At 40.8% G+C, this 13,520-nt stretch overlaps 1 protein-coding gene across 1 annotated transcript in view; it reads left to right on the plus strand.

The window, feature by feature from the left end:
- Positions 1–13,520, plus strand: part of LOC127578860 (protein diaphanous homolog 3) — a 111,273-nt gene that overhangs the window by 52,897 nt on the left and 44,856 nt on the right. The window contains exons 9-10 of the mRNA XM_052031380.1: positions 946–1,108; positions 8,485–8,596. Coding sequence (XP_051887340.1) covers positions 946–1,108; positions 8,485–8,596 — 275 coding nt within the window. The remainder of the gene's footprint in view (positions 1–945; positions 1,109–8,484; positions 8,597–13,520) is intronic.

A 13,520-nucleotide genomic window follows, 5' to 3' on the forward strand; every position in this document is an offset into this window, starting at 1 on the left:
TGTGAGTGAAGCTTCACTCATTTATGCATTTATCGTAGTCAAGCCAGTCAAACCTACCACTGGCCCATCACAGTAAATTTGCTACTCTTTCCCCCAATTTGGCTTATCGTATAACTACACAGGATGAGGCCATTTTGATGATTTCTCACTGGTGTAGAACATCAGTTCGACGCCAGTGAGAAATCTCATTAGTCCCATTTCTTCCCCACTCCCCCCCCCCCCCCCCCATTTCCTAGATAGCTGATGTACATATGAAGATGGGATATGATCTTCGAGGCTGTTTGGCCCATTGTGTTTATGCCAGCTCTCAGAGCAATTCTTTTCTCCCACTTTTTTCCCTACCACCCTCATACCTACAAGTTCAGAAGATATTGGCATAATTCTAGTGATATCAATCTGGCTGTGAGACTCACAAATTTAAGGTAATGGTAAAAGCTGTGTGTCTGCACTTTTTGAAGGTTCAAAATACTGTGATAAGTACCAAGAGATTGCTAATGTGAGAAGAGTTTTTCTAGTTACAAAGACACTTACATCACAGCATTTTAGAATTCTGGTTCTATGCAGGGCATACTCTGAATTGTTAATACTCCCTGTGAACTATAGATTGCAGCTTTGTTTGTTGCAAATGCATTGACACACACAGACACACACAGACACACAGACACACACACACACACACACACACACACACACACACACACACACACACAGGCACACACACACATTAAAAGATATGCTTTGAGATGATAGCAGAAAGTGAGCAGAAGTAATGGGAAAGCAAAGACTGCAGATCTTGGAAAGGAAAATAAATAAAAATGGAGAAAGCTGGAGATGCTCAGCAGGTTGGGCAGCATCTGTGGAGAGAAACGGTGTTATCCTTTCAAGTGGACCAAATTTCAATTGCTTATTGTCCTTGTTGAGAAAAGTGGTTTTCTTTTATTTCAGATACCAAGATCTATTTGGGAACAGAGCCGTGCAGCTGAAATACGATTACACTACCCAAGTCTCTTTGATCAGTTCACTGTTGAAGAAATGGTGATACAGTCAGTCAATGAATTTTCCAGCAATCAGGTTATTCTTCTGAATCAAAAAGTCGCTCACAACTTCAGTAAGTTTAGTGGTGCATCATTTACTAAACAATTCCTGTATTTGTGATTTCATTTTTTGCATGATGAATCAAACAACTCCCAGGTGTATTTATTGCTGTGATGAAATACTGTTAGAACTATCATTTTTCTAAGGTGGATGGTGAAATTGGTCCATGTCAGTATCCTGAAATTTGCTCAGTTATTGGCTGCCTGTTTTACATTTATGCCCAATGAAGCCTCTGAACCAGACTGCTGATTCATTAGGATCTTATTTCATGTTACTGATGTCTTTACCAAGTAATTTACATTTATATAGCACCTTTACAGTACAAAATGACACAAGTCCTTTTGAAGAGGGGGCTGCGTTAGTGGGTGAAGCTTTCCAACCAGCAGTGGGGCAATTGGAGGAGGGATGTATTGAAGGCATGGGCAGAGGATGAAAAAGTAGAGGAGATCGTTAGAGCCAGTTTGAGTTGAGATTGTGTTAGTGTTTGAAGATGGGGATGTGGGTTTTACGGGTAATGAGTCAGGAGACAAGGTTGCCATTGCAGGCAATGAATAATGTATAATTCTTACTAATCTTGCTGTTATAAAGGCTTCTAGATTTATTAACTTTCCAAAATTTGAAGAGAAACAGGAAGGTTAATTTGTTGAAGATGGAATGCAGTGGGTGTTGAAGCTGTTGCCAGACAGGCAAGAAATGATAAGTTTTTCTTTATTGACCATTTTCTTTTTCTTGTCTGATCCACTCTCACCTCTTCTGTAGGCAATTCACAAGTAATGCTATGGACTGCCTGGTTCCTAACAGCAACAAACAACCACCTATTCTTTATTGTACTGTCAAGTTTGAAAAACTACACATAGAATATGCACTGGTCTGATTTATGAATAAGAAAATTAATTAGCATAAAAGTAGAAGAGTGGCCAATGGAGGGCATATGTGCATGGGAGAAACTTATTTTTCAATGGCCAACCAATAAACCAAGATTAATATATGAAAGCATCAGAGATTATGTAGCTGTTGGAATGAACACTGTGGTAAAGGACAAAAATAACAATTGCACTATCAGATTTTAACATGTGGAGGTGGTATTTATCTATCAGGACTTCTCAAATCAATAAGTAAGCAGGCCATTAAAAGAAAAACACGTTTAAAATTTGTAATGTGTGATAAACTTTCTGTTCAGAAGATTGTATTAAGCATTGATTAACTTTGTTCTATTCATGAAAAATACTAAATAAAGCCGAGAGTCAATTTTTATGTTGGATATTTATAATTCCTGCAATTTCACACTATGTAAGTGTAGTAAACTAACTTGGGATGTCTTTCTGATCCCAGCAGGAGTGAACTCCAAGAAGTGCAAGGTCAGCATATATTATTAAATCCAGAACTAGATGAAAGATTGGGGTGGGACAGAGTAAGAATTGAGAAATTGCTTTGACAATAGTGAACAATTGCAGAATGTAGCAGCTTTGACAACTAATACCTGAATAACATTAGGGGATACATAGAATGGATAATGTAAGCCTTTGTCTAATATCAATCTAACATTTGTTGTCCACTTTACATGTCAAAGATCTTTGAGTCATTCAGAGATCTGACTGAGCAGTGGGCGCACGACTTTGGATGTACAAGCGAGTCATTGGGCATCAGCAAGCCAGAGAGTAGAACATGGAACAGTACCATACCGTCCCTTTGGCCCATGATGTTGCGTCGACCTATATAAACCTACTTCACGATCAATCTAACCCTTCCTTCCTACACAGCCCATAACCCTCCATTTTTCTTACATCCATGTGTCTAAGTGTTTTTTTAAATGTCCCTATTGTATCAGCCTCTACCACTACCCCCAGCAGTGAATTCCACACATGCACCACTCAAAAAAAAACAAAATAATACCTACCTCTGACATCTCTCCTAAACTTCCCTCCACTCACCTTAAGCAGATGTTCTCTGGTATTGGCCATTGCCACCCTGGTATAAAGGTGTTAGCTGCCCACTCTATCTATGCCAGGCGCTGGCTGTCCACTCTATTTCAACATTATAAACAATGGAACCTGGCACATAAATAGCTGGCTTCTGCAATTTAAGCAAAGTGGCAATCTAAGCAAAGTGGTTGGCCTTGATTATGTTGGTATCCAAGTGATTGAATTGATATGATTAACAAAAACGGGATTGAGAAGCATTGTGAGTGGCAGGGAGCTGAAAAACAGGCAGCATGTATAGAGGCTGTACGGGTTTAAAATAATGAAGTGTCAAAAATTAGTGTTTTGGTCAAACAAATCAAAATACATTAATTAATTTCATATGCTTGTCATTTTTGCCATATTTAACATGCATAAGTGAGACTTGAAAGATGTTTAAGATGGAGAAGTTGGATATTTGCATATTTGCATATTTTAATGCTTATTCCTGTTCTGCACTGGGCCACCACAACATATGTTACTGGATGAGCAATCCAAAGGCAAAATACTGCAGATACGAGAAATCTGAAATAAAAATAGAAAATGCAGGGAATTCTCAATGTTCAGATAGAAACAGTTAACATTTCAGGTCAGTGCCCTTTCATTAGAAAGTTTAACACTTTTTCTCTCCACAGATGCTGCCTGACTTGTTGAATATTTCCGGAATTATCTGTTTATATTTTAATAATAATGAATCTGGAAAAGTGAATTTAAATCCGCACCATGGAAGCTGGAAATTTTAAATTTGGCTAATTAAATAAACCTAGTTTACCATACTTATCAGTAATATTGACGGTGAAACTTCAAAGTTTTTGCAACCTCATCACTACTTCCTTTTACAGAAGGAACACTGTTGTCCTTGCAGTCTGGTAAGGTAATTTTCCCTTAGCTGCCCTCTTGTGGCCAGAGATGAGTCAATGGTGATTTCAATGAGATGAGATGAGATATCTTTATTAGTCACATGTACATTGAAACACACAGTGAAATGCATCTTTTGCGTAGTGTTCTGGGGGCAGCCGGCAAGTGTTGCCATGCTTCCAGCACCAACATAGCAGCCAAACAAGTGTACTATCAAGGGGACTGAGGAGAATTGAAATCATTACCAATTGTTTGGAAGACTCTGCACTCTCCAAAGTTAGCTATTGTGCAAATGAAGAGATCACCTCATTGATTACATTGGGATTACATTTTAAAGTAATTTCACACATTAGATATGCAGCTGGCTCACAAGAGGAAATCCCACACCAAGGTTTACTAAATATTAATGACTCTTTTTTTGCTTATTTTTTTCAATATGAAGCATGAAACATTTCAACTTTTTCCGTATTTTTTCACCTTTGTTTTGAGTGTCGTCTAAATTAGGGAGGTTATTCCTATACCTTTGCTGATTCTGCTCCTTAGCTGTGGGATTGTTACAATGGAACAGGATACCTATCTTATTGTCCCCCTTTGAGTGTTGAGAACTACCGTCCTCCATTCAGTGCCTCTGCCCAGCAATACGGATGAAAACAAAATCTCAGTCAAGGTGATGATGATGGTGGTGGATGGGGACACTCCATCATCCCCGTTACCTTGTGCTTCAATTTGACAGTAAAAGGAGGAGAGTTCTCCATGTGTCCTGATCAACATTCGTCCCTCAGCCCCTGTATCATTGAACAGATTACCTGGTCAATATCAATTTGGTATCTATGGTACTTTGCTGTGTGGAAAAGGGCTACCATATTTTCTATTTTACAATAATGATTGTACTTCAAAGTTCTTAAATGGCTGTAAAACTCCTTGGGTCCTCATGCTTGTGATGTATAAGTGCAAGTCTTTTCTCTTTATTTAAACCAGAGCAACTCAGATATCTTGGTATCTGCTGCCCTTCTTTTCTCCCATGATTTATGTTCAAGTTGTGATCCATTCATTTATGGAAAAATTAGAACAACAAAATAGGTTTTAAGGATGAAAGCAGTGGATCTAAAACTTGAGCAACAGGAGGATAAGTTTAGGACATTGGAACATACAATTAAAAAAAGATTGTTTCTAATTATCCATACCCAAAACATAAAGCAATACTTTTTGTATCAAATGAATGATTTAATTCACTGCCATGGAAGAATAATAAATCTTGGCACCATCATTGAGATGTATCATGGCCATAGCACAGAAACAGGTCACTTAGCCCCATGCAAAATTCACTTGTGATTTGTGGTCAAGAAAATTGCTCTGTTGCTCAGTTCAAGTAGCAGATTTTGGTGAAACTGCATATTTTAAACATAGCTTGAATTACAAACTCTAAAATAAGATGAGAAATCATTTAAATTGAAAATAATGGTATGCTGAGGTTAAAATTAAAATTTGACCCAGACCATAATCAATATAAACCTGACCAAAGCCAGGGGGCCTTTCATTTTGTTCAAACTTGACCATCACCATAAGTACAATAATTTCAAACGCAATTAAAATATAGATTTGTAGCAGCTGCTACTGCGATGCGAGAATAAAGACACGAGTCTGCAAGCTGTGGGACAAGACTGATTTATTTACCTGCCTTGCGCGGGCCTTTTAAGCGGCGCGGTTCCCACCCTCCAAAAATGGAAATGACGTACACGCTACGTCATCAAAACTTTTCGCACGTACGGGTTCTCCCCCCGTTGCTCGGGGAAGACCCGGTGCCATCTTGGGCCTCGCTGCTCCGACGACGTGCGCCCCGACCGCCGAGCCGGTTCACTTGCGCGGACAGTGAGTCGCCACAGATTGCATGTTTCTGATTTCCAGTTAAAATGCATATTTAAAAAAAACAATATTTGCAATGAAGCTTTCTTGGAATTTAGATGAATATTTGACTCGGTTTCTACAACAATCCTTTACAGATTTGTTGGGGTATCCCTCCTGAAACAGCAAAGCAGCTCAACATCAAATATCGTGCATTTTTAAATACTGTAAATCCTTTAGCCTCAACCAAAAGCCTGGCAGTCATGTAATCTCTTTTTGAGATGTTCTAGGATATCTTTGGGTATTTTATAAAAATTACTGGAAAAAAAACAAAAATAGAAGAAAAGTCTTAAGTTATCCAGTTGTGTATATATAATAAAAAAAGAGTTAATGGTGGAAGGCTTAAGGGTAGTCCCATGGAAGTCAATCATCGTTCCAGCCATGCTGAAGTCCCTTTCACTGCTGCTACTGTTGGCCATAATGATCATGCATCAAGCTGTGCCACTTTGGGGTCTACAATTCAATGTTTCTTCCAGCAGTTCGATAGGTCCTGTCCATTTTCCATTGTGATCTCAGGCTTCTGCATTGTTTATTGCTGCTTGTCATCTTTGTCCTGCTCTTTACATTCAGTTATCCTGTTCAACAAAGTCACCTAGTGCCTTCCTGGGGGCTGTTGGTACATCACAGCCGTGGTTGCTTGCTTTGAAAGGTCTGCTCCTTCAAGGTTGTTGATAAATCTGCTGTTTCAGGGTCAACATTTTCCTTGTCTTGGCTAGACAACATCCAGAGCTGAGAAACATTGGTATCTTGCTTTTGGCATTTTCTTCACAAGCCAGTCATTGTTTCTCAGCCTGATAACTGCTTATGTTGATGTATTAAAAGAAATTAGTCCACAGTGTTGTTGAAGTTTCTCAGCCATGGAATTACCGTCTTCAGTGTGGGACACTGGTCTCCATTGAGTTCCCTCTGAGATTCATGCAATGGTCACAGGAAATCTGCTATGTTTTCCAGCCTTTGGCTTCTTTCAGTGGTTTCTGTTCTTGTACTACTCATGATAAATCTCCTGAATTGAATTCAGTGTAAGGTGCACACTGCTGTATCTTATTTCTTGTATCTGAGTTGTAGTTCTTGACAGCCATGCTGCAAGACTGGACTGAACCAAGGATTTTGCATCTTTTGTAGCCTCCATAATATCTGGGGCTTCAGAATCTAATTCTGGTAGATCAAGTGCTAATCAAAAGATGGCATTATGTATTCATTCTTGACATTTCAGATGTAAATATAGTCTAAGTGCTAAATTATCTATTAAACAGGTTAATTTGTTTAAACTAATTGGATTAAGTCCAAAAATATTTATAGGCAACTTTAAAGTCTCACACCTGATGTTTTCTCCGTTTTTTGCCTCTGCAGTTGCTGTTGTTAAAACTCTGCCCTTGAATTTATAGTCTGGCATGATGGAGTGGCAATTCATTGTCAAATAATGGATTTTTTTGTAGTCGTCCATCCAAATGTCAGTTGCCATTTTCCTACTTACATCCGTCAGTAATTCACTAAACTGAATAATCACCTTTTTCTCTTTGGCTGCATCAGGACTCTATCTTGATATTGTATTTGGTAAACGTGTTGCTTGCTGATGCTCACCATTAGCAACCAGCTTAATAAGTTCTTGTGCCAGCTCCAGAAACTGTTTGAAAGGGACAAAGATATACACACCTTTTGATATTTCTGTCTTCCTGTAAGTGGCTGTGTTTTGCCTCGGTCTGTACAAGTGATGTCATGTACAACTGACTTGGCTCTACTGTAGAGTGAGTACATCTTCAATATGCCACTGCAAAGATGAATTACTTGGCTGTCTTTGCTGTTGTGCTCCAGTTGAAGTTAGCAAGACTTAAATTGAACAAATCCACCTGAACTTTTACTATTTCAGGGAAAAGTACTGTTGAAATGTTTCCAAACAGCAGATTTATTGATTCCAGTTAATCTTTTCCCCACAGTTTTCTTGCTCTCCATCCAGGTCACATAATCTAGTATCCCAGTTTTGACTGTATTTTGCAAAGTAAACTGATGTGAACACAGAGACACCACTCACTGCTAACTCCACACTTTGCTTACCTTACATGGGATAATTCTAACTTGGCACCATTCTGCCATTTTGCACTCATCATTGTATTTATTGTCAGTATTTATTATTTTCATGGATACTATTTACTCTGTGAGCTTCATGCGAACAAGGGATTTCGTTGCACCCTGGTGTATATAACAATAAACTAATCTAATTTTATCTAATCTAACAAAACCAGAAGTAATTTTGGGAAGCATTTGCACACAGAAAGATTGAAAAAAGACTTGCTAAACTTGTGCTGATGGTGTATTTATTTATAAAGTACTGAACAGACTTGATCCAACCCAACCCAAATCTGAATGTATAATGCCTAATTTCCATCCAACCAGACCTGCATGTAATATTATCTCTGGTCTTGTTGAGCTCAAATCAGGTAGCCAATATTGCACAAGAAAGATCAGAGCTAATCTTATTTGTTGGATGTTGAAAACTTTAGAAGCGGTTGATTAGGTTGCTTCATAAAATCATCACAGAAGGGAGAACATTATAAGCTAATAGACTGAAAAAAAAATGAAAGGAAAGCAAGATTTGTCAATTTTCTGCTAATTAATTTGAAAATCATAAACTATCGTCAGTGATTGATTTTAAACATTTTTCTTTTCTTGAAAGACATTTTTCTGAAAAGTTTTCCGGTCAAAGTGACCCAACTAAAGATGAAACTGCTCATAATACAAGAAGAAAATGGTGGACTAACAAATGAACAGATCACTTCCTTACGGAGGTAAGCTTTCAAACAAGGGGGCTGTTAATAATTAGGTCCATTCAGGAATGATGCAAGAGAGGGGGAACTGTGAAAAGTGAATCAGCCACATACGGGTTTGAAGACCAGACTAATTGCTTTAATTACCAGAACTGCAAACCATTGTTGCTGCCTTTCCCAATCAATCTTCCTTCAATATTTTAACAGCATTTTAATACCAATGCTCAATGTTACCAAATTGTTCTTCTAATTTATTTGTCTTATAGCTATCCAGCCCTCAGTGGATCCATTTTTAATTTGAACTTGAAATATGTCCAAACACTGGAAAATGCAGTATGTATTGTCCATCCCGCGAGATCAGTAGCAGTGAAGGCTGAATTTGACAGCCCATTAAAACCGGCACAAGGAATGCCATGCACAATTAATTGATGCTCATGCAATGCAGGCAGCACTTTAACTGTGTATTAACCTTGCTGGACTGGCTGGACTTGGAAAAATGTGTGGGAGTGGGTTGGGAAGGTGGAATACCACAAGATGGATAGTTCCAATTAAAACTGGCCCATGCTGCTGAAGACTAACTTCAGCTATAAGGGGAGCTATATTGCTGACTGAACAGAGGATGTGAGATGTTGTAGAGGTGAACCTATTCTGGGAAGTGATGCAGAATGGCACAGTACAGAACAGAGTAGACTCCAATGTAAAATAACACTGTATTGTGGACCTGTTTGATGAAGTGGAAGGTGGCAGAGATGGACTTACATGTGCAGATAGCCTGGATCCACTTGAACGCACTTGGATAGCAGGGGGAATTGATAGTCATGGAGGTCAATGCCCACGGACCTGGATACAGTGCCACATGAAGGTCTTGGGGAAGCAGGAGGCATGAGGCATAAGATGGAACATTCTCCACTGGACTAAATGAGTGCAGTGCCAACAACTTTCAAGAAACTTAACACCAACCAGGACAAAGCAGTCCATTTGATTGCCACCCATTTTAACACCCTATACATTCATTCCCTCCACCATTGGCACATTGTGGCTGCAGTGTGGGCCTTCAATGAAAGGCAGGGCAGTTACTTGCCCATGCTACTCCAACAGCAGCTCCCAAACCTGTGACTGCTGCTACCAAGAAGGACAAGTGCATGGGATCATCACCACCTGCAGATGCTCCTCCAAGTTGCACACCATCCTGACTTGGAAATGTATTGTCATTCCTTCAATATTGCTGGACCGAAATCCAGACCTGCCCACCCAACAACGTTAGCTTCACCAGAAAAACTGCAGTCGTTCAAGAACCGGTCTCACCGTCACCTTCTTGAGAGCAGTTGGGGCTGGGCAATAAATGCTGGCCTGGGCAGCAATGCACAGATCTTAAAAGTTAATTTAAGTTGGTGGAGTTGTGGACAGTGTAAAGCACTATCAAAGAATACAGAAGGATATAGATTTGTTGCAGAGAAGTGGCAGATGGAGTTTAATCTGCGCAAGTGTGAGCAAGTGGGAGGTCATATTAAAAGAGAAAGAGTTGAAATGGTTCAATACACACAAAATGCAGGAGGAACTCATCAGGTCAGGCAGCATCTATGGAGAGAAATGGGAAGAGGGCAGAAGCCGAATAAAAAGGTAGGGGGAGGGGGAGGAGCACAAGTTGGCAGGTGAGTCCTAGTGAGGGGGGGAAGGTAGGTTGGTGGGGGAGGGGTATGAAAGGGAATGATGTGAGAAGCTGGGAGGTGATGGGTGGAACAGGTAAAGGGCTGAAAAAGAAGGAATCCGAAAGGAGGGGATAGTAGACCATGGAATGAAGGGAAGGAGGTGGGAAACCAGAGGGAGGTGATGGGCAGGTCATGAGGACGGGGGAGGGGAAAGAGAAGGGGTGAGGGGGCCACAGGAATGAGGGTAAATAGTGGGGGGGAGGTGGAAAAACAAAGGGGAGGGGGGTTACCAGAAGTTAGAGAAATCTATGTTGATTCCATCAGGTTGGTGACTTATCAAGTCGGAATACGAGGTGTTGCTCCTCCAACCTGCATCTGGCCTCAAAGTGGCAGTAGAGGAGACAGTGGATAACGGTTAATGGTAGACTCCTTAACAGCATTGAAGTACAGGGGGATCTTGGGGGCCCATGTGTGTAGTTCACTGAAAGTGGATACACAAGTGGATAAGGTGGTAAAGAAGGCATATGGAATGCTTACCTTCATTGGTAGGGGTGTTGAGTATAAGCCATGCTGCAGCTGTATGAAACTCTAGTCAGACAACACTTGGAGTATTGTGTGTAGTTCTGGTCACCCCATTATAGGAAGGATGTGGAGAGGGTGCAGAAGAGGTTTACGAGGATGCTGCCCGGATTAGAGGGTATGAGTTATAAGGAGAGGTTGGACAGACTTGAGTTGTTCTTCCTAGAGCATCAGAGGCTGTGACGGGACCCTTTAAAATTACGAGAGGCAAAGATCTGGTAGACCGTCAGAATCTGTTGCCCAAGGTAGAAATTTCAAACATCAGAGGACATGCTTTTAAGGTTGGGGGGTGGGAGTAAGTTTACAGGTGACATGAGGGGCAAGTTTTTTACGCAGAGATTGGTAGGTTACTGGGGTTACTGGGGTAGTAGTGGAAGCAGGCAGTTTAGTGGAGTTTAAGAGGCTTTTAGACAGACACATGAATATGAAGGGAATAGAGGGATGTGGATGATGCACAGGAGGAGGACATTAGCATCAGGATTGGCCCAACATCATGGGCCAAGTGGCCTGTCTGGTGCTGTACTGTTCTATGTTCTAAAATGCTTTATCCTACAAATTGCTTGTTAAGCCTCAAGTACTGCCCAATCCGCTATAATCCTATTATTCTTCTGCTAATTTTTTCTCTCTCAGTAAAAGAAATGTCTGATCCTTATTTGCGTATTTTGCATCCTCACAAACGTAGCACTGCTACTAACTGCACCCACATCTTGTACCTTGCACACATTGCCAGCCGTTCCAACCACAGGAGCCATTATCACACAGATTGCACAGCATTCTTGCAGAAGATGGCAGCAACAGGGATGCATGAGGCCATTTTATGGTGGGGCTACTGAAAGCCTTCTATGAAAGCTCTAAAGCAGCAATTGATCATATTTGTGGGTGGTATAACGCTTGCCAAACTCCTTCCTCCTGTTCTCTTGAGCAGCAGGAGCTAGACAAGCACAGCTTGCTTTGCTACCCATCTTGGTCTCCATGGAGGAGGCAGGTTGACCACTGTCAAAATGGCCATTGTTGGGATTATGGCAGTGATGGGGCCGAAGCCATTAAGTGTGAATGTTTTCTCCTGCCTAATCTTCCTTATTATATCCCATGCACCCTCTCAGCCCACAATCTCTTTAGACATACAAAATGTAGCTGAAACCTTGCTCTTGGGGCTATTTTCATATAAGATAAAGGAAGGCAATAATGAGGAAGATTGTGTCTGTGAAATCAAATCACAGCTACTATTCCCAGACCAGGTTCCGTCCATGTGTGTAATTGAGAGAATAGTCTAGAGGTGGGACACGAAGCACAGGAGGTCTGTAACTAGTGCCAGCTTCATTAATGGTAACCACAAAGCCGTCAGATCATTGGTGAAGCTCATCTGCTTCAGGGAAGGAGATCTGGTGTCCTTCCCTGATCTGGCTTGTATGTGACCCCAGAAGAACAGCAGTTTTCATATACAAAAATCAAGTAACATCTGTGGAAAAATAAACCGTATTAACATTTCTCTCTGCACAGGTCTGTGGCCTTCTGCACTGTTATAATGAGGCTGAACACAAACTTGAGGAACAACTGTCTGGGCACGTTGCAGCCTTCCAGACTTGATATCAAATTCTCCTAATTCTGAGAACTTGTCTTCTCCATCTATAATCCAAACTGGCCACGTTTGCTGCAAGCCACCCATCTGTAATACTGTTTTGTTTTCTTTTTCCCCTCTCCACACACTGGAGCGCATTACACTTCTTTGTCACCCTTTAATCTGCCCTGTTAACAACACATCTCCACACAACCCTGGCCTCAAACTTTCACAATCCCCTTTGCCTTATAACTTCCTCCACCTTCCCTGCAACCTAAAACTAATTTTTCTCTCACTCTCCCACACCACAGGAACAGCTTCTTCCCCTCTGCCATCGGAATGGTCCATGAACCCATGAGCTCTACCTTGTTATTCCCCTTCTGCACTATTTTATTTATTTATTATTTTGGTAACTTATAGTAATTTTTATGTCTTGCACTGTACTGCTGCCACAAAACAACAAATTTCACAACATATGTCAGTGATAATAAACCTGATTCTGAATCTGATGCTGATGACGGGTCCTGGACCTGAAGCCTTAACTGTTTCTCTTGTCTCAGATGTTTCCTGTCCTGCTGAGTGTTTCCAATATTTCCTTTTTTATATTTCAGATTTCTTCAGCTTTATTGATTTTCAGTAACGTGGTTGACCATTAGTTGCCATCTGGGTGGCAGAGTGGTGTAACTAGTAGAGCTGTTGCCTCCAAGGACCAGAGACATGGGTTCAATCCTGACATTGGGTTCTGTCCGTGTGAAGTCTGCATGCTCTCCCTGTGACTGAGCTCCATTTCCCTCCCACATTCTAAAAACATGCTGGGTGGTAGGTTAATTGGCTGCTGTAAATTGTCCCGAGTGTGTAGGTGAGTGTAGAATCTGGGGGATTTGATGAGATTGTAGGGAGAATAAAACAAAAATAGGATTAATGTAGGACAAGTGTAAATGGGTGGTTTGATGGTCAGTCTGGACTTGATGGGCTGAAAGGCCTGTGTCCTTACTGTATCTTTCTATGACTCTAGACCAAACAAGATGCTTGGTTCAAGGGGAAATGGGGATTGGGTTTTCAATGCTGGTCTAGCTGACGAAAATCACGTTCTGTGAATGAATATTTATTCACCTCAGCCTACCCTGACTTTATTTCATCGGGGTAGGCTGAGGTGTAG

Source organism: Pristis pectinata, chromosome 16 (genome assembly GCF_009764475.1).
Source record: "Pristis pectinata isolate sPriPec2 chromosome 16, sPriPec2.1.pri, whole genome shotgun sequence".
NCBI lineage: Eukaryota > Metazoa > Chordata > Chondrichthyes > Rhinopristiformes > Pristidae > Pristis > Pristis pectinata.